At 40.8% G+C, this 20,980-nt stretch overlaps 1 protein-coding gene and 1 long non-coding RNA gene across 3 annotated transcripts in view; one reads left to right on the top strand and one right to left on the bottom strand.

Annotated features, from left to right (window-relative positions):
* The window catches only part of LOC128458997 (sodium- and chloride-dependent GABA transporter 2), a 51,590-nt gene extending 31,524 nt beyond the window's left edge, over positions 1-20,066 (top strand). For both annotated transcript variants that reach the window (XM_053444081.1, XM_053444078.1), the window contains 7 exons: positions 417-541; positions 680-792; positions 13,601-13,738; positions 14,787-14,889; positions 16,161-16,261; positions 19,258-19,425; positions 19,540-20,066. In XM_053444081.1, coding sequence (XP_053300056.1) covers positions 417-541; positions 680-792; positions 13,601-13,738; positions 14,787-14,889; positions 16,161-16,261; positions 19,258-19,425; positions 19,540-19,659 — 868 coding nt within the window. In that variant the 3' untranslated portion in view covers positions 19,660-20,066. The remainder of the gene's footprint in view (positions 1-416; positions 542-679; positions 793-13,600; positions 13,739-14,786; positions 14,890-16,160; positions 16,262-19,257; positions 19,426-19,539) is intronic.
* LOC128458998 (uncharacterized) lies at positions 2,371-3,650 on the bottom strand. The gene is made up of 4 exons (XR_008342081.1): positions 3,427-3,650; positions 2,956-3,050; positions 2,731-2,846; positions 2,371-2,639 (listed from the first exon to the last, which is right to left on the bottom strand). It is a non-coding gene; the product is annotated as an uncharacterized LOC128458998 (long non-coding RNA).
* Positions 20,067-20,980: the final 914 nt, after the last annotated feature.

Below are 20,980 nucleotides of genomic sequence, written 5' to 3'. Positions count from 1 at the left end.
ATCAATCTGTGTTAGAACTCATGAGGTAACCTGATAGCTGAACAATTAGGGAGTAAATAACATGTGTGTAATTTTCTCTCACCAGTTAGGCCCCAGTTGGACTCCAATCTGTTTCTACTGCTGATGTCAAATACAGGCAAAAGATGCTAGAAGAAATACGAACTTGTGGATTATATCTTAACAATACTGAAGAGAAAAATCAATCAATGCAGAATAACATCTGTCAGCTCTTTATGTTTTTTAATTATCTTTATATATGTCACTCTAGCACAATGTGAGATTCAACAGCAGTACAGATTGGGTTATTTTTAAGGACAGAGTGAATTTATTATCTTGCTCCCCTTTCCTCTGTTTGATAAGCTGTGTGTGTGTGTGTGTGTGTGTGTGTGTGTGTGTGTGTGTGTGTCTTTGTGCAGGGACAGTTTGTGGTTGTGTATGCTCAACAGTTGCACCAGCCTCATTGCTGGGTTTGCTGTCTTCTCAGCTCTGGGTTTCATGGCTCAGGCTCAGGATGTTCCCATCAACATGGTTGTCGATTCAGGTATGATTCAAACCATGACGCTAATGTCAGTGCTAAACATGAATTTAACTATCCTCACATATTCATTGCAAATGGGGATAGATAAAAAATGAGGCAGTGGAGAGGATGACAACTAATATTTTATTTATTTTCTCTAAGGACCTGGTCTTGCGTTTATTGCATTTCCTCAGGCTTTGGCCATGATGCCCCTGCCTCAGTTGTGGTCTGTCTGCTTCTTCATCATGCTCATAATGTTGGGGCTCGACACAGTGGTAAGATGAAGATTACTCACTCAATTGGGATTGCAGAATTTGGGACCCCACTGTATTTAATTGGGTTTTTATCGTGCATGGAATTACATGTTGGTAACTGGGACCCTGTCAAGTTTTTTGGAAGCAAGCGTACCCAAAAATGCAGAGCCAAAAGTATAACCAAAAGTGTCCTTTAATTCAGGTAAAGTTCAGGGGTAATTGGACAAAGACAGGAAGTAAAGTAGGAAACACACAAGGAGCAAAATACGACAGGAAACTGAAAACTCAAAAAGAACAGAATACCAAACACAAACCTAAGGAGACACACGACAAGACCATCTACAAAAGAGTCCATAATAAAACCAAGTTAGACTCAAGGTCCCGAATATGAGCAAATACCCGCAAAACCATCTTAGTCCAATGGTGTCAGATGAAGGACGCCTCCACTCGGGGCTTCAGCATGAGCAAAGAGTTGGGGGTAACATATGCAATTGTATAATCATGATGGTTTACTGCACATACAGATTTTCGATTTGATGATTTGCATCAGTGTCAAAAGAACATTGCATAGCATTGTTAAACCGCATAATCAGTGGATAAAAAGTATGGATCCTTTGCTTTTAGGATCTTAGCATGAATAAAATCAAACATAGAGCTTCTTAATATATTTCCCTTATTTATATTAATAGCTAACAAACTGTCTTTTTTCTGTTACAAACATTCCTTCGGATTTCTGTAAAGTAATATTAACCGTAAACACACATGTATATATATATATATATATATATATACTCACCGGCCACTTTATTAGGCACACATGTTCAATTTCTTGTTGACACAAATTGCTAATCAGCCAATCACATGGCAGCAACTCAATGCATTTAAGCATCTTGGCGTGGTGAGACGACTTGCTGAAGTTCAAACGGATCATCAGAATGGGGAAAAAGGAGATTTAAGTGACTTTGAACGTGGCATGGTTGTTGGTGCCAGACAGGCTGGTCTGAGTATTTCAAAAACTGCTGATCTACTGGGATTTTTACGCACAACCATCTCTAGGGTCGAAAAAGAGAAAAAATTTAGTGAACGGCAGTTGTGTGGACAATAATGCCTTGTTGATGTCAGAGATCGCAGGAGACCTGGCAGAGTGGTTCGAGATGATAGACAGGCAACAGTAACTCAAATAACCACTTGTTACAACCAAGCTATGCAGATTGCCATCACTGAACGCACAATTTGTCAAACCTTGGAGCAGAGTGAAGGTGTGATCTAATTAGCATATGACTCAGAGCGAAGCCTCTGGTAAGAGCCGCTCTCGATTCACCATTGGAGGAAACCACAGACCCTTGAAACGAAAAATCACTCGTGATTGGCTGCTAGAAGTGTTGCTATTGGTCACTCTGGGTCATTGCAGTACACAGGGGGGTAAGCCCCTTCCACACAATATTAACAATAAATTAATATATAGTTGTACTAATAATATATATATTAATATATATTATAATTTATTAGTAAGCCTTTACCAAAAGCACTGCAGTTTATTAAGATGATGCTTGATGTTATTTGAACATATTGTACAGGTAAAAAAACATGAGCGAGGTATATGTTGAGTCAAAGCTTTATTTAGAATCAGCACAAATATTCTATAAACACAACTGGCCTAGCGAGTGAAAAACTAATCAGGTGAAGCTTGAAATGTCTCTTTGCAGCCTCTGGGTCATATGTTCTTTGTGGGACTCTGTCCGAATCTGCCCCAGTGTGTAGACGTCTGTGGTGTGTAGCTTCTAGTCATATTTGAAGTGTGGCACAAAGGTCGGTGAGCTCCTGGCTGTGGAAGGATGGATCCAATTCATCTGTCCCGCTTCAATCAGCTGTAAACACAATCAGTACAATTAGCAAAGTTCAATGACAACATACACCTATACATGTTACTGAAAAATTATTTAATGAATCTAACCTTACCCTCTTTCTTCTCTGCTGACTCCTGAACTCCTCAATGCTGATGCAAGGTCCGGTTGGATGTACTGGAAGCTCCTTCATACTGGCTCATAGTGGGTCTTACGTCATAGTACAGGCAGCTGGAAAACAACATGAGTAACATGAGTTTATTATTAATGAACGGAAATAGCCTCGCTGCATCACCGTTGGAAGATCCACAGCAAAAAAAAATCCTAAACAGATACTTACATAGAAGGGCATCGTTTTTCCGCACTGCAAATGCAAACTTTCAGCGGGTCTCGCCGTAATGTGCAGTGACTGCCTCCTTGTTTGCGGGAATCAGGCTGTGAAACACAACGATGAAAAAGATTAGATAAAGTAAAGCTGGAGGATGAATTTTAAACAGCACAGCACATCTCTTCTTTAATCATAGCCTCCCTCCGCCGGCCATTTTCATCAGAGCTGTGAAGAGACGGAGAGCTTCCGACAACAATACAAACCGAGAAAAAAAGTCACGTTTATGAAAAAACTTACAGAGAACAAAATGTTAGATTTAAGTAGTTCCTACATATTTAAACATGCACTAGATCGCTAAAGCACTCGATGCTTTATTCTATTTTCAGCGACTTTCGCGCTAATACCACAGTTGTTTGCACGTTTTTCAGATCTGAGAGTTAGCTTAGCAGTTAGCAATGGCTTCGCTCTCTAGCGGGGTCTGACCTTAATTTAGGGACTGTGCGCCTGTCTTCTCCGCCTCGACTCCTCCACACCGGGCCCGCGGCTTTACTTTCAAACGCACTCATCTTCCCCTCCAGGGAAACAGTGTTGTGTCGACTTCAGCAAGTTATTTACACCGAAAACAGAGTCACTCGTACAGAACAAACTTAACACGAGCCTCTCATATCTGCGGCAGACAGACTCTGCATTCACGAGGCTGTGATTGGACGAGCCCATCAGGTGATGACGTTAAAGAATGACGTGAGGTTTTCAGAGTAAATTTTCACAAATGTCCTTTTCATCTTAAAGTAGCAGTTAAAACAGCTTTTAAATTGTTCTTTTATATGGGATGAATATGTGACTGAGGATGTCAGGCGTGTTGGTTTATCCTAAATAAGAGATGAGCTGTCCAATTTAAGTATTTATTGAGATGCAATGAAAGTTGAACAACACATAGATATGGACAATTATCACAGCCTAGGCTAAATCAGTTAGCAATAGGTTGTTAATAATGAACCCGAGCAGAAGGGGTTTGATATAATGATAACAGTAGTTTAATGTGATTGGTTATAAAAGATTGGAGGGGCGTCGCCACAAATCAATTTGGTTCTCCCTTGTTGGTGCACAGGCTTAAGGCCAATGTATGCTTCTGCGTTTTGACGGACACGGACAGATAGGACCGCCCTCTCCAACGTGGAACGCCCTCTGCGTGCCTCTCCGAGGCTCCTCGGAGAGCTTTTCGTGCCGCGCTCATTTTTCTAAAGGCCAATGTATGCTTCTGCGTTTTGACGGACACGGACAGATAGGACCGCCCTCTCCAACGTGGAACGCCCTCTGCGTGCCTCTCCGAGGCTCCTCGGAGAGCTTTTCGTGCCGCGCTCATTTTTCTAACTATACGTCGAAATGACGGACAGCCCACGGATAGCACTTGGCTGTGATTGGTCCGCTAACGCCAGCATTTCGGAATGGAAACTTCCTGTTCCATTCCCTACATCACAATAAACCAAAATCACAACTACGACTCTATGATTAAAGTGTGTTAAGCCAGCGGCGTTGTCCGGCTGACGGTGGCTGGTTAGAGCACTTACAGCATGTGTGTACGGTCACATACGGTTATAACGAACTTTGATGACGGGGGTAGCGGGCTAGCCACCATGCTAACTGCGGTGGGAACAGCGCAAAAACCCGCTGACTTTAATCCCACGGCTCTCATGACACTGTTTCTCAAACACCGTCAGGTTAGAAGCAAACACTTGGTAGTAGCTAGTATCGGGTGTCCGTGCTGACTGTGTGTGGAAGCTGGGGGGAAGCTAGCTGCCTCCGTGTAGCTTCAAGCTGTTGCAGCTGTTGAATTAGCAACGCAGTTTGGAAACAAGACCGGGGAACCGCTGCGCTAAGACACGATAACAAAAGCATTTTGACCCGCTGGGTGTCACTTTATTCAGCAAAAACTGTCGCGTCATCAACATCCTTTTTCTGTTAGTTGCCATCGTTCACTGTGTGTGAGGAGCCGGGAGGACGTAAATAAACCAGCGTGGACTTCTTCTATATACTTCATGAGGTAGGCTTGTCTAAGCTCGACTTCCGTTTCGCCATCTACTGTTCTGGCGGTGAATTGTTTTCACAACAAAAAGGCTCGTAGAACTATAAATCAAAAAGGGTCCGTCCGATCCGTCCGTCCGTCATTCCGAAACGGACTCGGAGAAGCATACTGAGGCCTTCAGTCCACACCTCTGGGCACTGGAATTCAGGAAGTGACAAGAAGCTGCTCTCCGTGACGCTCCTACTACTCTGATAGTTGCTAAGCAAAATGTTCTCTGCATGAAAGGCCTTGACACAGCTGATGCCATGTGGGCCATAGGAGAAAGGAATATGATGTCCCTCCCAAACAATGTCCTGTTGGTGTAAACATTAGGATCTTCAAAACCAAAACAACGAAACAAAACAATGTCAACAAAGTCACTCTGTCCGACCTCCAGAACTTATCAGACAGCTGCTTGATATATATGTGATGTGAATGAATCTAAGGGAATAATGGTTTAATACCAAAAGTTAGAATTCAGAACAATTATAAGATTCATTATTAACACTACGCAGCAAGGGTTATTTATAAATCATTTGTATAATGCCTTTATTGCAAAGAGTACAGTCAGACCCACACAACAGCTAAAATATTGAATTCCTAACAAGGACCCGTTTATTCTCAGTAATTGTACCTACATGATTTTTGCTGTTCTGTGTTTGTACCCTCATAGTTGAATGCACTTATTGTAAGTCGCTTTGGATAAAAGTGTTTAGTGTTTTAATGGAATACTGAGAAAGTTTAATGAGAAGTTCAAATTATGAGGGAATTTCAGGAGAGTCAAAAGCTCAGTTTGCCATGGCCTTATTAATATGGTGCTGTAGTTGCCAGTATTTTGGGAAGACAGATATTTTTATCGAGAGCCAGTAGAAGTTTAGAGCTAACAGGGCAAAGACTCACAATACCCAGCATCATTTCTTCCTGTTGAGCGGATTGCTGGTAGATGCGTGGTTAACACATCCACTTTGCATTTAACCAACACAAGTGAAAAAGTGACTGTAATCATGCCACTCGGCACAGTGGTTGAGATTTAGGATAGTGATCATGGGCAATTAAGATTGAAGAGGTGGATTGTCACTCCTGTCCAGGGAAACAGACTTACTTAAACCTCATTGTTTTGGATAATAATAAAATGTTGAAATAAAGTGCGCTGTTTCAAATTGTCTTCATAGCATTGACCTTTGCTCATTGTATAAAATGTAATTCATTATAGCACACTGACTTACTTAAGGGAAATAACTTTATTAAATTTATTTTAAGCCTGATGTACTTACGCCAGATAGTTTAGTTATCTGCACTGAGGGAAACTATCCTTATTTGCATTTGTAAACCTCAGAGCATTGTCATTTGCATGTGAAAGCCTCCCCAAGGCCTAGGAGCGGAGGGTCACCTCCCAACATTCTCAGGCTTGTAAAACTGCCAGAAACTGGTATCTCGCGTCAATTCCCTTACAGTTTTCTGTGCTGCCGTTAACCGAAAATTCTCCCAAAATGTCCTGCGTCACTTAGTGACACAAACTCTTCTTTTCATGCAGTGTAGTCTTTTTTCACATATGGCCAGTACTGTGGGAGTGAGAGAGCCTGAAATTTCACCCTCAACTCCCATGTATTTGTCTATGAGCCTGTCCTGGGACATACAATCCAGTCTCTCACCTAATCCTGGGTAATGGGTGTCTTCTCCGGTTTTGATTTGAGTTGTTCTCCAGGTCAGGGATATAGTCTTTTAAATATCCTTGCAGGTTCTCCAGGTGCGATTGGATCATTGGTGACATTTTACTGGAATCAACACCGAATGAAAGAAGCTCTGTGACCTCGGCCTTTATTGAACTATCATCTCCTGCGCCTTGCTGCGTTCACATTGTTGTGGGCTACCCATTATTGTGGGTGTTGGTTTAGTATGACTCTCTCCTCTTTCAGCGTAACAGTTCATTAACTACACCCTCTTCGGAGTTTGAATTTCTTTTTTTTAAATTATTTATTGTGCTGCAAAGCTTTGGAAAGTGTGAAATTCACTGGTCAAGACAGGATTGGACAGAATCTGAGGATTTCTTGTTCTTTTTCTCTTTTTTGTTGTCTCTTTTCTTTCACCCTTTATTTTGTTTCCACCATTTTCCAGACTTTTTTTCTATGTCTCTTTTCTTTGATGGATATTCTATATTAAGGACGATTATTGGTGTACTCATATTGTTGCTGTACTTTTTAGACTTAGCTTATAGTTTTGGATTATGTCTTTGGTTAATTTGAGCTACTCTTGATTTAGCTTACTAATTAAGTTTACTGTGGGGTAATGTAATTTCACAATGCACTGATGTATGTGTTGAAATATGTCTTTGTTTTGTTTGCAGTAGGTTACTACAATTTCTTACCCTTTTTTTATTTATTTTTTTAGTCGTGAACACAGGGTTTAGGCAACAGGATTGAACAATCGTTTGAAACACAGGTTGATACCAAGCAAGGACAATACTATGTCTTATTTTCCTAGATCATTGATATAAAAACTCTTTCAGCATTATATTTTAGTTTTATAATATGTGTCTTTTGATTGTATTCATTTATTTATAAAAGTGCAGCTCCACAAACACAGAGGCACCTACAATTTTTAAGTCAGTAAGGCTCACAGAAACTTGAAGGTGCAAGAAGGGAGGGGGATAGGCCGCGCCCCTCAAACCTTTTATTTCTCTAGTTTGCCAGCAACGAATGCACATCCGTATCACCAAGGTACCACGCCCTGCTCACTGACACGCAATGTCACAGCAGTCTCTCCAAACACAATTTCTTCAGTTTCACATAAAAGGCAATATACTCACAGCATCAAGTGTAATAGTCCAGCAAAATACTCCCGAACAACCACAGAAAATTACAACTTCCAGAAATTTGCTTTCAGTGTTACCAGAAGGACATTCAAACACCAGATTAGAATTTTTTTTATGACAATTTTGAACGTGAGTTTATTAAATGGAGCAGAGCCTGCGAGTTAACTTAGGCAGCCAACTTGAGCTGCGCTGCTCCAATCATTTGACATACATCATGTGACATACCTCACTCTCCACAACCATCTATAGTACACACCCACGTTATACGGTTGTCTGTTTAAGCAGAGACATTTCCAAACATCCCCTTTGCTTGCACTGCAGTATTGCTACCAGTAGCTACAGCCCCTCCACCACCACAGCATCTACCTGTAGGCTCTGATGGGTCAATGTGGTCTCATGAAACGGTAAGATATCGTACCAAAATTTATTTCCAAATTTTCGTAAAGAATCATATGAAATTTTTGCGCAGACCTCTGCAGCGCTCTGATAAAGCAAGATGGCAGAGATTGCTGTATTCCTGGTGGAAAACGCTATATTTTAGCGGTGTTTCTTAATACAAATGTGTTTTGATGATATCTATGTCAAGACATGTGTTTCAGTTTCAATATTTTCATTCATGTTTAAAAAAAAACAAACCGCTAATAAGTTTTCTAAACCCTATTCAGAACCATACCGAGAACTACAAATTGAGTAGCGTTGTGTGTTGTGGGAGCCTGGCTTTGCAAAAGCAAACAGTGGGTACACAAAACCGGAAAAAAGAGCAGTCACACGCAGGGGTTGTGGTGAATATAACAAAAGGTTTTATTTATAACTTGAGGGGAAAAGGGAGGAGGGCATCCAAAGGTAACTCAAACTCTTCACCTGGTTGGCAGTTTGCATCTGAGGCTCCGTCGGGCTATTTCTGATCCAACAAGAGAGAGCAAGCAATTATTCTTCAGGAGAGTAGACAGGCAGGCCGCTGGCCTCTTACCCTGGTAGTGTTTGGCTGTAAGCGTCTGGGTCTCTTTCCTCTGCATCTCTGCCTCTCACTCCTTTGTTTGGGGGTTTTAAGATGGCTCCTGATTGCCCGGCTGATTCCCTTCACCTGTGAGGGACAATCAGAGCCACCTGGGAGGGGAGGAGTTCCCTATGATGATCCTGTGGAGTAGTACCGCCCATCCAACACCACACCCCTTGATCTCTCTTGTCTGGCTGTCCTCAGCCATGTGGGGCACTGCTCACCGGCTGGGCCCTCACAGTGTATGTTGTTCTCATCTTTTGTAGTTCTAATGTGTTTTCACTATTATGTGAGATTGCGACCGGGAACCTTGCATGCTTCTTTATGTTTTTTTGTTGTGAGAAAAACACCTGTTTAGTCAGATTTAGTTTTTCTTATTAATAAAACGGTCAAATCTAGATTTTTTAAGGTTTTGGCCCTACTCAGTGGCCCCCCCATAGTTTTGCATTGGACTATAGTAGTGGAGTTCAAGACCTTTCCAAAACAGTTCATACCATGTCTGTTGCATATTTAGTTTCCATCCTGTAAGCCATCAAAACTGACTCAGGTGCTAGGTTCAAAGGTCATCCCTGAGGAGCAGGAGCCAAGCACAATTTTCCCACTGACATAATGTTACTCCAGAAGTCAAGACCTTTACGTCTTTGCTTTTGTTCTATGACAAAGTTTTCATTTTATCTTGCTTCAAGCACAGGCCATCTCAGGTGTACTTTCTCAGACCCTGTTAAGGTCCAAGCTGGATCAAATCAGTCAAATCTGTTTTAAGTGGTATTTAATGGCCAGATATGGTCAAAATATGTATGTTTGCTTCATACACAATCATATGTTTCACTTTAGAACAAGTTAGAGACACCTTTGTACATTAACAACCAAATTTCTCACAACCCAGTGTCAGACTGTTTGCCCTCCTCCCCTCTGGGAGGCGCTACAGGGTCCTCCGTTCCCGGACCAGCAGGTTCAGGAAGAGCTTATTCCTGCGGCTGTCACTCTGCTGAATTACCGTGGTGCAGAATTCATATGTATTTTTCATATTAGCGTTAGGGTTAGATGACTGTCCGCCATGTTTTTTGTTTTTACGAAGAGAGAGATGCGCATAGGTCACGTGTCCCCAGCCTCCTGACTCACAATTTAGTGAAATTCATTCAAGTGCATTACTTTTAGTAGCATTTCCTACGAAATTGTGCTGAGACCAGCCTGGATGGGTTGTTACAAGTATTTGCTCTTCACTCCCATCATTCCTGTGTAATCATATGAGGGAGTGATTAAAATGGAGCCTAGACGCCAAACACTAAACCTGTTCTACTGCTGCAATAACGTTTGAACGCGAGATGTCTCAGTGAACTAATTTTGAAATCTTTTCAATTCGGATTACACTGATTTAAATATTTTGTTTACTGTTTTTGATATAATGAACTGTTTGTCTGAAAAGTCTCTTTTTTCTTCTCACTCCTCAACTGCTTCACACTCTCACACCCACACACAGGCAAACACACACAGTCAGCTGACTCACACGGCTATTTTTTAACTCTTCCCTGACACAGACATTCCTGTCTCCTTTATTTATTACTATAAGTTATCTTTACAATAGCGATGTAAAATTAGTGGTCACTCATGTGCTTATACTCATATGCAAACATTGACTTTAATTTTATGGACCTAATGGCATAAACTGTGCGGGTTATTTAATTGCTACCCTCTTGGCATAAACCCTTATTTGTTGCCGTCTTGATTTAGACTGTGTTGTTTTTTTAGTTAGAGCCCTCTTTGCCTAAACCCTCTATTTTGTGTCCTCTTGGCCTACACTGTGTGGATTTTCAATTGTTGCCCTCTTGGCATACATCCTTCAGTACAAACTTTATTAGGTCAGTTTCACTTCACAAGAGTGGAGACAAATTTGCTAAAACACATGGAGTCCCCCACACTTTTTTTTTTTTTATTAGAGCCTTTTGCCCACCAATTAGTTAGACAGCTTCTCTCTGATCACCCTTGTTCAGCTGACAAAGACTTTCAGTCAGGGTTTAGAACTCATCACAGCCTCGGCAAAGTCATGAGTGACCTTCTAATAGCTTTAACACTATTGACCATCAAATTTTATCACAGAGACTAGAACAGTTAATTGGCATTAAAGGAACCGCCCTGAACTGGTTTAAATCTTATTTTTCAGATCGATTCTAATTTAAGTTAACCACGGTGTTCCACGGGGTTCTGTGCCTGGCTCAATTTTATTCCCACATATAAGCTTCCACTAGGAAACATTATCAGGACACTCTCAGTAAATTTCCACTGCCATGCGGATGAAACCCAGTTATACTTAAATGAAATAAAACCAAAACAATGTAATCAATTAACTACACTCCAAGCATGGCTCAAGGAAATAATCAATTAAATTCAATCAAATTTTATTTGTATAGCCCATATTCACAAATTACAATTCGTCTCATAGGGCTTTAACAGGGTGTGACATCCTATGTCCTTAACCCTCAGCAAGAGTAAGGAAAAGTAAATAACAGCCTGGATGACCCGCAATTTTCTCTTATTAAACTCCGATAAAACAGAGGTTGTAATATTTGGCCCTAAACACCTTAGAGATACATTATCTACTGATTTGGCTGTGCTAGAGGACGCTGCCCTTGCTTCAAATGAAACAGTCAGGAACTTGGGAGTGATCATCAATCCTGATTTGTACTTAAATTCTCACCTAAAACAAATGTCTAGTACTGCCTTCGTTCACTTGCGTAACATCTCAAAAATCAGTCACGTCCTTTCTCAAAAAGATGCAGAAAAATGTGATTGATGCAGAGTCATCTGCGTCATGATGCATCTAAGAATCAAGGCATGTCCACAGCTCTAAAGCTCAGCCCTGTACAGGAGACTTGGAGGGAGAAGGGTTAGAGACGAAGTCTATCTCCGGACCTGATACTGCGTTTTTTTTTATTTTATCAAAATATTTGTTGACAGGTAGCTGTGCACAAATAGGAATATAATAATCATTTATTTAAAAAAATTAATAAAAAAGTGGAACCCCAGAAACACTCAGACTCGTGTGGTACAGTAAAACTCTCCATCTGGAGCGCCTTACCTTAAGGTAAGCCTTTATATCTGTAAATACATGATAGTTTAAAAGTATTGGCTTTACACGCCAATGGAAAAGTAAACTCATCTGTAGATGAGTTTTTGTCCTTATTTTCTATAAAATTTGAGAATGTATTGCTATGAAAATAACGCCTCGACCATGATTTTTGGACCCTCTGCGCTGTGTGTTGGTGGGTGGAGAGTTCGTCAGCTTGAAATGGCGCCTCATGTTGCTGAGCAGCGGGGTCTCCAGCAGGTCCAGTGTTGCGACTTGCGAGCACTAGAGTTATAGTGTCTGGTCGTCTAAAAAGGTGTTTAACCATGTTCATCGGTCATTTATGAAGATATTTTAACTGCTTTAATGAGTTGCTCAATGACAACTATTGATGTTTAGGGACTTTTAGGGTTTGGCAGTATCAACAAGGAAGACTACACATGTGATAATAAACAGAGAAAGCTGTTTCAGGTAATTAGAGGCTCAAACGTGAAAGACTACTGTAAACTTCACTATGACAAGGATAGGATTCAAACCTATGCATCCAAGGTACAATGGATTAACATTCCATCACCTTGACCACACAACCACCTGGTCCTGCTTTGAGTGACCTTTATTTTCTGAATGTCAAACTGTTCCTTTACTTAGGAGAGTTCTTACAACGGTGAGAAGTTACCCTGGAAACAGCAAAAAGAGTTAAAACTATTGCGACAAAGATGGGATTTGAACCCACACATGCATACCACAATGGATTAACAGTTTATTATTGGTAAAGAATTTAGGGAATAACAGGACTCTAAGTAATGTTTTCGGGTATTGTACATGCGTACATAGACTTGCTTGTGTTTCTTGAACTGGTCGTCCAGTTAGTTCTAAAAGACTTGTGGGAGGTTTCAGGTATTTAATCTCTCTTGGATCTTCCCCTATCCTCAGAGCTGTTGTGTTAAACATGCAGGATTTTTAATCCCCCACCAACTGGTGATGTGTTGGAGCTCCTTGAGTCAAGGTGTGTATAGCACCTTGCTATGGTGAGAGTCATAAGGGTTACACGCAATCTCAAGATAGGCTAAAGGCCAGAGAGGAGAAATACCTGAAGCCTCCAACTACTAAGTTAGAACTAAAAGAGGATCTAAAAAGAGAATTGACAGGTTTTAAAGAAACTAAAGCAAGCCTATGTATGCACACCTGTGTGCAGAGGTTTGATACCGAGATGATTCATGTTGAGGTAGAAGACTATGGATGTCACTCACAAGGAGGAACTAAGCGTTTTATTGATGTGTATGAACATGCTTGCCAAAGGATTGGCTATTGTTAGATCATCTATTATGCAACAAAACAGTATTGATAAATAAGTGGGTTGCAGTGTTATTTCAAGTAGACTATTGTTTTGATCTAGTATCAGAAGTATCTTCATTAATAATAATAATTATTAATTTAATTAAAAAAGAAAAAGAGTCATGGTGCTGTTGGCAGTGCATAACAGCAGAATATAGTTTGGAAACATGCATGTTGACTAAGTTAAATTCTTCTTGGAATATTTGCTGTGGATCAATGAAATTAAATCAGAGCTTTATTGTAAGGCACCTCATGTATTCACAGAGGCTTGAGCTTTTCAAAGAAAAGAGCACCATCCTCAATGAGAAACATGGAGGAGACTCTATGCATGTTTGACATAACAATCTGTTATTCAGGTATTCTTCCTTCTGTCTATTTCTATTTCAGTTTGCAGGTTTGGAAACAATAACATCATCAGTGATTGACATGTTCCCAGGAACGATGCGCGGACCTTGGCGTAGAGAAATATTCCTCCTTCTCTTCTGCTCTGTCTGCTTCGTCATACAGATCCCTCTCACCACTCAGGTACTCCACAATGATGTAACCTTACCCAAACCACTCAACATTTAAGAAATTATAATAAGCTGTGTCCCAATTCAGTGGCTGCTTCCTTCAGAGGCTGCATTTGAAGACAGATTGTGGTGCGATTAGACTCACCTATACTAACCCTATTTCGAAGGATTCTTCAAAAAAGTATGTTTAAGCAGCAAAATGAGCCCAAAATAGAAAAAGTTTAAGTACTCATGTCTTAAAATTGTTCATCTCAGTGTTTGATTTTAAATATGGGTTTCTAATTAATATTATTGCTGTTTTCATGTGAATGTTACAATTATGTCTTTAGATGCTTAAAGTTGAGCTATTTTGACTACTTTATGAATTCAACATTTTCTAAAAGCAATTAATTTATATATAGATAGGTAGTTTTCAATGGGCAAGAAAGGTATGGAAAATTGAAAACTTAAGTAACACATTTTAGATGCACAGTGGGAAAAGTAATTACATTTGAATCTCAAATTAAGTGGATTCGGAGTTGCATAAAGTACAAATTCAATAAATTTGCAGTTAGTTACATAAGTTTAAGTATTAAGTAACATTTCACCACTGGTTAATTGAAATATGCAGTAGTCAAAGTGAAATGATATTGAGTAACCACCATTAATTAGCTAATGTTAGCATCTTGAATGCTAAATGCATTCAGATTAACCAGGTTATTTCACCTGGCCATAGTCCCCTTTTACCATGAGATACATCAAATGCTTATACAAGCGGTTAACTATCGCCATCTCTGCTGAACTACTTCTATCAGTATGGCACAGGGATTGAACCTGAGATTATTACGTTTATACAACAACCGACTCTAGCCCCTAATCCACAGCCACCCAAATAAGTCAAGCAGGGTTCAGGCACAACAAGCTGGTGATGGAATTTGAAATTGCTGTAGACAAGACCTTGACATATAGGGGTGGCCTTCATTGTCTAAACCCATTCTTCAAAGGATGCTGCCGCTTAATTGGGACACAGGTATAGTGGAGTAGTTTAAGTGATACTCTATATGTTTGTCCCTGTTCTCCAGGGAGGAGTCTATCTGTTCCAGCTGGTTGACAACTATGGAGCTAATGGAGCATGCATTTTATTTTTGTCTTTTGTCCAGTGTGTGGCTGTTGGGTGGGGCTTTGGTAAGTGATATAAGTTCTGTTGTCCTGTGTGTTCTTTAGTTTTCAAGTTAAATTCAAAACATCAGGATCCACTATCAGCTGCCACCTCGATTCTGGTCCACCACCACTATCAGATGCCAACACGATACTGGATCCGCCATTATTATCACGATCAGCCAGCAAGATCCGACTATAGCAGCATAACTAAGAGCAGGTCCAAGACAAGCCTGGACTGGCTTTACCTATGATCATCCTATTGGTCCACAACATACCAACATAGGGGCTTCCTATTAGCTAAACCTACATGTCAATCAACTGTTGTGAATAACATTGAACAAAAACAACCCAGTTTTCAAAAAAAGATCCGGCACAGACAGTAGAGGAGGAGGGGCGAATAATACCAGCAGCCAGTGACTCACTACTGTGCTTCTCCATTTCGTCTCTCTCAGGTCAGGACATGTTATAAAGCCAGAAGAGAGGACATGCAAATACCCATTGCAGCAGTTTTCTAGACTTTAAACCACTGATACATCATCTTCGGGGTACCAATACCTTAAATTAAATCCCAGAAAGGTGTAAAATATGGGGTCTTTAAAACACATCCACAGACAGAAAAGAAATTCATCCAGCAAATGTCATTCCCCACATAGCAGCAGAGCAGCAGCAAATTCAGAGACAGAGCGATGATTCACAATTCCACCTTGGAGCTAAATTGAGCAATCATATTAATATCGATACACAGAGTCAATCAATCCTCAATCAAACCGGCACTTATCCCCAAAGAACAGCAGTCAATATGCAACTGCTTTCATTCCATAAATGCCAACAGTAAGCTTACCTAATTGTGATTTATTCAGAGGCTGAGGTTGGGCCTAATAGTTTGAATGACACACTAATCGAAAAAGTCACTGAAATCTGGAAAATGCCTTTCAACCATTAAACAAAAAAGATGATCAACTTATTGGAAAGTGCCCAAACTAATAGATTAAAGCATTCACAGTTATCAGGCTGAAAATAGCATAACGGTCAACAACAAATATGATATCCCCATTCACTCCACACAAAGGTTATCAGGTCCTCATATAAACTATAATCCCTCCCATATCCCATGCTACCTACTTCCAGTCAAATTAGTATGATCACAAATAAACAGTAAATAACAAATAATTCAAATAAAACCCCCAAAATATAAACCCATTACACCTTGTATGATAACCAAAATAATAATATTCTTCTTAGACTTATTCATGGCTCCTAAACTGTTATATTACTAACTATGTTGTATCTTTCAGGTGCTGAGCGGATGTGTGATGCAGTTGAGGAGATGACAGGACAGAGGCCATGGTTTATTTTCATACTGTGTTGGCGTTACTTTACCCCACTGATCTGCATGGTGAGTTACACACTGAATATAGCAAAGAAGACAACTACAGTGATTGCTGTCAAACCTGTTTCCAAATTTTTCAACATTTCAGAAACACCATGTTATTTTTTTAGACCTCTCATCTGTATTGACAGCATCATCACCCCCTTTACCTCAACATCAACACTGCAACGTTACTATCCCCAATAAATCTCCCTAAACAACAAAGCACTTCTCATCCATGACATCATCAATGAAAGGGCAAATTGATTGTCTCTGCCAAACAGAGAAGTGGAAAAACCAACTGGACTTTCTCACACTTAACCATGCCACACACCAAGGTTACTTTTTTATTCAAAAGCCCCGCTCTATGGGCAGGTTGGTGGGCTGGCCATAATACATCGAGCCGCCTTCCTGCTTAAAGTGATAGATCATCCAAAATCCTTATCACTATGACAACGGAGACTCCACTTCTGAAGGTCTCAGGTATAAACTTTGTTACAGCAGAATCCAATACAATTGAAATCCTTCTTCAGAGGTAATAAAACAATAGCTTAAAGAGCTCCCTGTAACCAAAACTACCTAATTTGAATATGTGACCTTCTTTCTGGCTGGGTCTGCACAGCTCCAGGTTGTCCGTATCTACCGCCTCCAACAAAGCCTCCACCACCTTCATATCTGAGCTATCTGACTTACTCTGAGCTATCTGAGCTGACTGAATTTCTGTCACTATTGGACTGCTTCAACATTACACAACATGTTCAGAGTCATAAATTGGATTTGGTATGCTCTACTGGCACAACCTCTCCCAGCTGCAGTGCCTTGACCTGGCGGCCTCTGACAATCACACCGTCCTCTTCGCTGTTCCTATCCCCTGCCCAAACAGCATGTAAAACACACCATTACTTTTGGGAACGCCAAGACAGTGAGTACACCAGCCTAGACAAATCTGCACCCTACACAACCAGATTCCCCAGCACCATGGTTGATGGCCTGGTAGCCAACTATAACCCTGCTCTATCTGAACTCTCTCACCCAGTGGTGTTGCCTGGCTTGGGCATCCGGGCAGTACAGACGCTCATTACAGGTTAGGTAATCCTGTATGTTTCAGAGTCTCGGTCGGAGTCTGTTTCCTCCTCACTCCCCCTCTGATCTGCGCTCACTTTACACTTTAACAATAAACACCATCACTGATCACACGTTATTAAGGCCATTTACAGTACTGACGTTTACTTTATGTTAGTTTGATTCACTCCAGAGTCTATAAGACATGTTTAAATCTGCTACACAACACAGGACCTAACGTGATTTTCACAGTCAGGACATCAGTGTTGAAGTGATCCGAACGATCCCGAGTCATGATCTGACATCATCATTATGTTGATTATATAATCAATTAATAACTAAATACATGTGATTATCGGTTCATCTGTGAAGAGGGGCAGAGACGAGCAGACCAACACAAACACACAGCAGCAGACAGAAGTTCTTCGCGCAGATTATGATGTAACTCAATGTTTTATCTTCCTTGTTGCAGAAGAAGCAATGTTTATCCAGCAACATTAATATGAATGCAACTGTTTTTTTAAAGATCAGTTTAAACCAGTGGTTCTCAAAGTGGGGGGCGGGCGCCAACACTCTCCAGGGGGGGCGCGATGTCACAGATAGAGAAGAAAATAAATAAAAAACTGGTTAGTGAAAGCAGTGGCGAATTGCAAGGGGCTGGACTGACACAAACAAATCAAATACTGTTTCGTTCCTGATCAACCAATCAAAAGAGGAGTGTTATCATTTGAACAAGAGTTGCACATATGCTTCTGAGTATAAAAGTAACCATAGGCATGGTCAGCGCTCACCCTCACTGAGACGACACCCTGCAGAGTTTGTGCGATTGCTCTTGTTTCCTCTACCATTTAGATATTCATTGCTTTATAAACAATCTTTTTAAAGACTCACTCCTTCCTTAGTAATACCTTCCTGCACCTGCAGTAGGCCTATTCGTAGCCTAATCTAAGGAGTTCTTTTTTAGAAACCTCATAGCCCCAAGACCTAGCCTTCTAGCTAGCTAACTTCTTCCAACTGCAGCTAGCCCTTTTCGGAAATGAAACGAAATGGTCAATTTTATTTTTTGAGAAAATAATCGTTCAGATTAATTGACTAATCGGTAAAATAGTCGTTAGTGGCAGCCCTAGCTGACAATACAATATCAACCCACACGAGCACTGCACTCCCAGAATTCAGGCTTACTTGTCATCTCTACCTTTACATCTTCAATCATCCACCGTGTTGCAACAAATAAAACACCAGCACTTGAATAGTATTCTGTGCTGTCCCTGTTTACATTGTGTACCGTTTTGTTAGGAACCATTGCCTAGCACATCCTTATTCATTATTCGTGTGCAATTCGCTCACAGCCACAAATACAAACATACTCACAAGACCACGACGTTGCAATTAGAACCTTATTAACTTCACACACACTGTATCAGCAAACAAACACAACTCTGCTGCTGTGTGTTTGACTTTTACGAATCAAGTTTCTGATTCGTAAAAGTCAGGCAACCGATGCGCCAGTTGCGAAGAAGCCAAAGCTTGCCAAATAGGACGAGAGCTATTTGCAGTTTGGTTTCAACGTCACTGGCACGGACGGCTGAGCAACTTCCTCAGTGTGTTTTGTGTGCCGAGGTGCTGGCAAATGACAGCATGAAGCCATGCAAATTAAAAAGGCACCTCGACACCAAACACCCTGACTTGAAAGAGAAGCCTGTGGACTTCTTCAAAATAGGAACTCAAATAGTAACAAAATAGGCTTGCTTAGTGTACATATACGTTTATAAATACAATACCTTTTCTTTTTCTTTGCCCATATTGACACATGTATAGCATCCTTGGGTCTCTTAATATTAGTAAATATTCTTATGTTATTATAATAAATTATTGTTATTATTAACATTACATCCGACAGATGTTGGAGATTGTAGTTCTGTCCAGAATTTTTTTACTTTTTGTGTGTATTTTTCCTTTAGGTTTGCTTCATCTGTTCCTTTGTGGACTATCAGGCCCTGACATTTGGTAACTATGTGTATCCAGACTGGGCCTATTATCTTGGCTGGGTCATAACACTATCCTCCATAGTTGTAATACCCATCTGGGCTATTGGCAAGATTTGCCTCACAAAGGGCTCCCTCAAACAGGTACCAGCTCCAATATATCCAGCCATAAATTTTTTCAGAACAGCATGTATATACAGTATATTCATTTCATAATAATTCTGTTTGTGTAACTGTCAAATTTTCTGTCCCCAACAGTGTCTGTTGGTCCTATGGCATCCTGTTAGTGACCCTGTTGGTCACAAGAAAAAAGACATGAAAGAAACAGAGTTGACACCAATATCTGCTCCTCTCCCTGACATGTTGAGTATTTTTTGAAAGGCTGCCAAAACAAAAGCACATCAGATAATTGGTGAAAGTACTTTGCATGATACTATGAAAACATCCAAACATTTTTATATATCTTAACATGATTGTTCTTGACATGTGTGAGCCGGATATAGCACTATGATATACTGACGGTGTGCAATTATGCAAATGTATGCAACTTTAAGTTGCAATTTTTTACCATCCTTTTCTGACACTGCTTGTGTAAGTAAAACCTCTTTATAGCACTATATATTATTTACTCATCTGCTACATTTTTGTGTTATGGTAGTTATACATACAATTTCCATGACACTGTGGAGTTTTTTGTTGTTTCTTTTCTGTATATTTGAGAAAAACTCACTGTATGAACCCTAGATGTTTAGAAAACATGTATAAAAGTTCCTTCTTCATGAAAACTTTTGAGTTTGTCTTACATGGTTTGCATTTTGGTACCACTCTTTTCTTTTCACAAGTTGTAGAACTGTTTCCACCACCAGTAGTTTATAAGAGGTATAGCATTACACTATCAGCAGAACTGTTTACTGTTGCCTCATGGAACCCAGGCTCCTCCTGTCCTCCTTCTGTCTCTAACGCCAGGTTTACACAGGACGTGGAAGTGCTGCGCCGCAGCGCACAGTGCCAAGGAAAGCCAGGTGCCTCCTTCCCCCCCCCCCCCCCCTTTACACAATTGTGCTGTTCACATGAGCTGCGCCGCACAGCGCCAATGGCGCCTCGCGCCCTGCACCGGTGGTTTCGCCGTTGAGTCATTTTTTATCGCTCACCGCGAGCGTATCGCGCCAGGAATCACACTCAAAAAGGATTTTACACAATATAAATTACATATTTTATATGATATAAATTATCAAATATGCATCCCATACTTTGTATTGTCTTTCTGTTGTACTGGAGTTTTTAATTTTCCCAATCAAATAATTAAATGTCCCCCACTGCCCATCCATCACAAGCACACAAGCAGATAGACAGAGAGAGAAAGAGAGGGGGGCGGGGGGCTATGAAGACCATCATCATTTAGCCCCAAACCCCTATATTGAACGGGTTACATACAACAACTAGAGGAGAAAGCAGAATCGCGGGCTGACCGGCACGGAGAACTGTGCGTCCTGTGTGAACAGCCAGGCGGCTGCGCGCTTGAGAATGGCGCTGCATGGCGCTTCCGCGTCCTTTGTAAACCTGGTGTTACATCAACATTGACCCAATGTGGCGCCCCACCGGTGGGGGCACTGCGGTCAAGTGAGCTGACGTTCGTCTTTTCGTGGTCAAGTGAGCAGACGTTCGTCTTTTCCTGATTTCAAGTGCGCCCGTATTACAG

Source organism: Pleuronectes platessa, chromosome 16 (assembly GCF_947347685.1).
Source record: "Pleuronectes platessa chromosome 16, fPlePla1.1, whole genome shotgun sequence".
Lineage (NCBI taxonomy): Eukaryota > Metazoa > Chordata > Actinopteri > Pleuronectiformes > Pleuronectidae > Pleuronectes > Pleuronectes platessa.
Note: the sequence above shows the minus strand (reverse complement) of the source record. Positions and strands in the feature narration are given on the sequence as shown.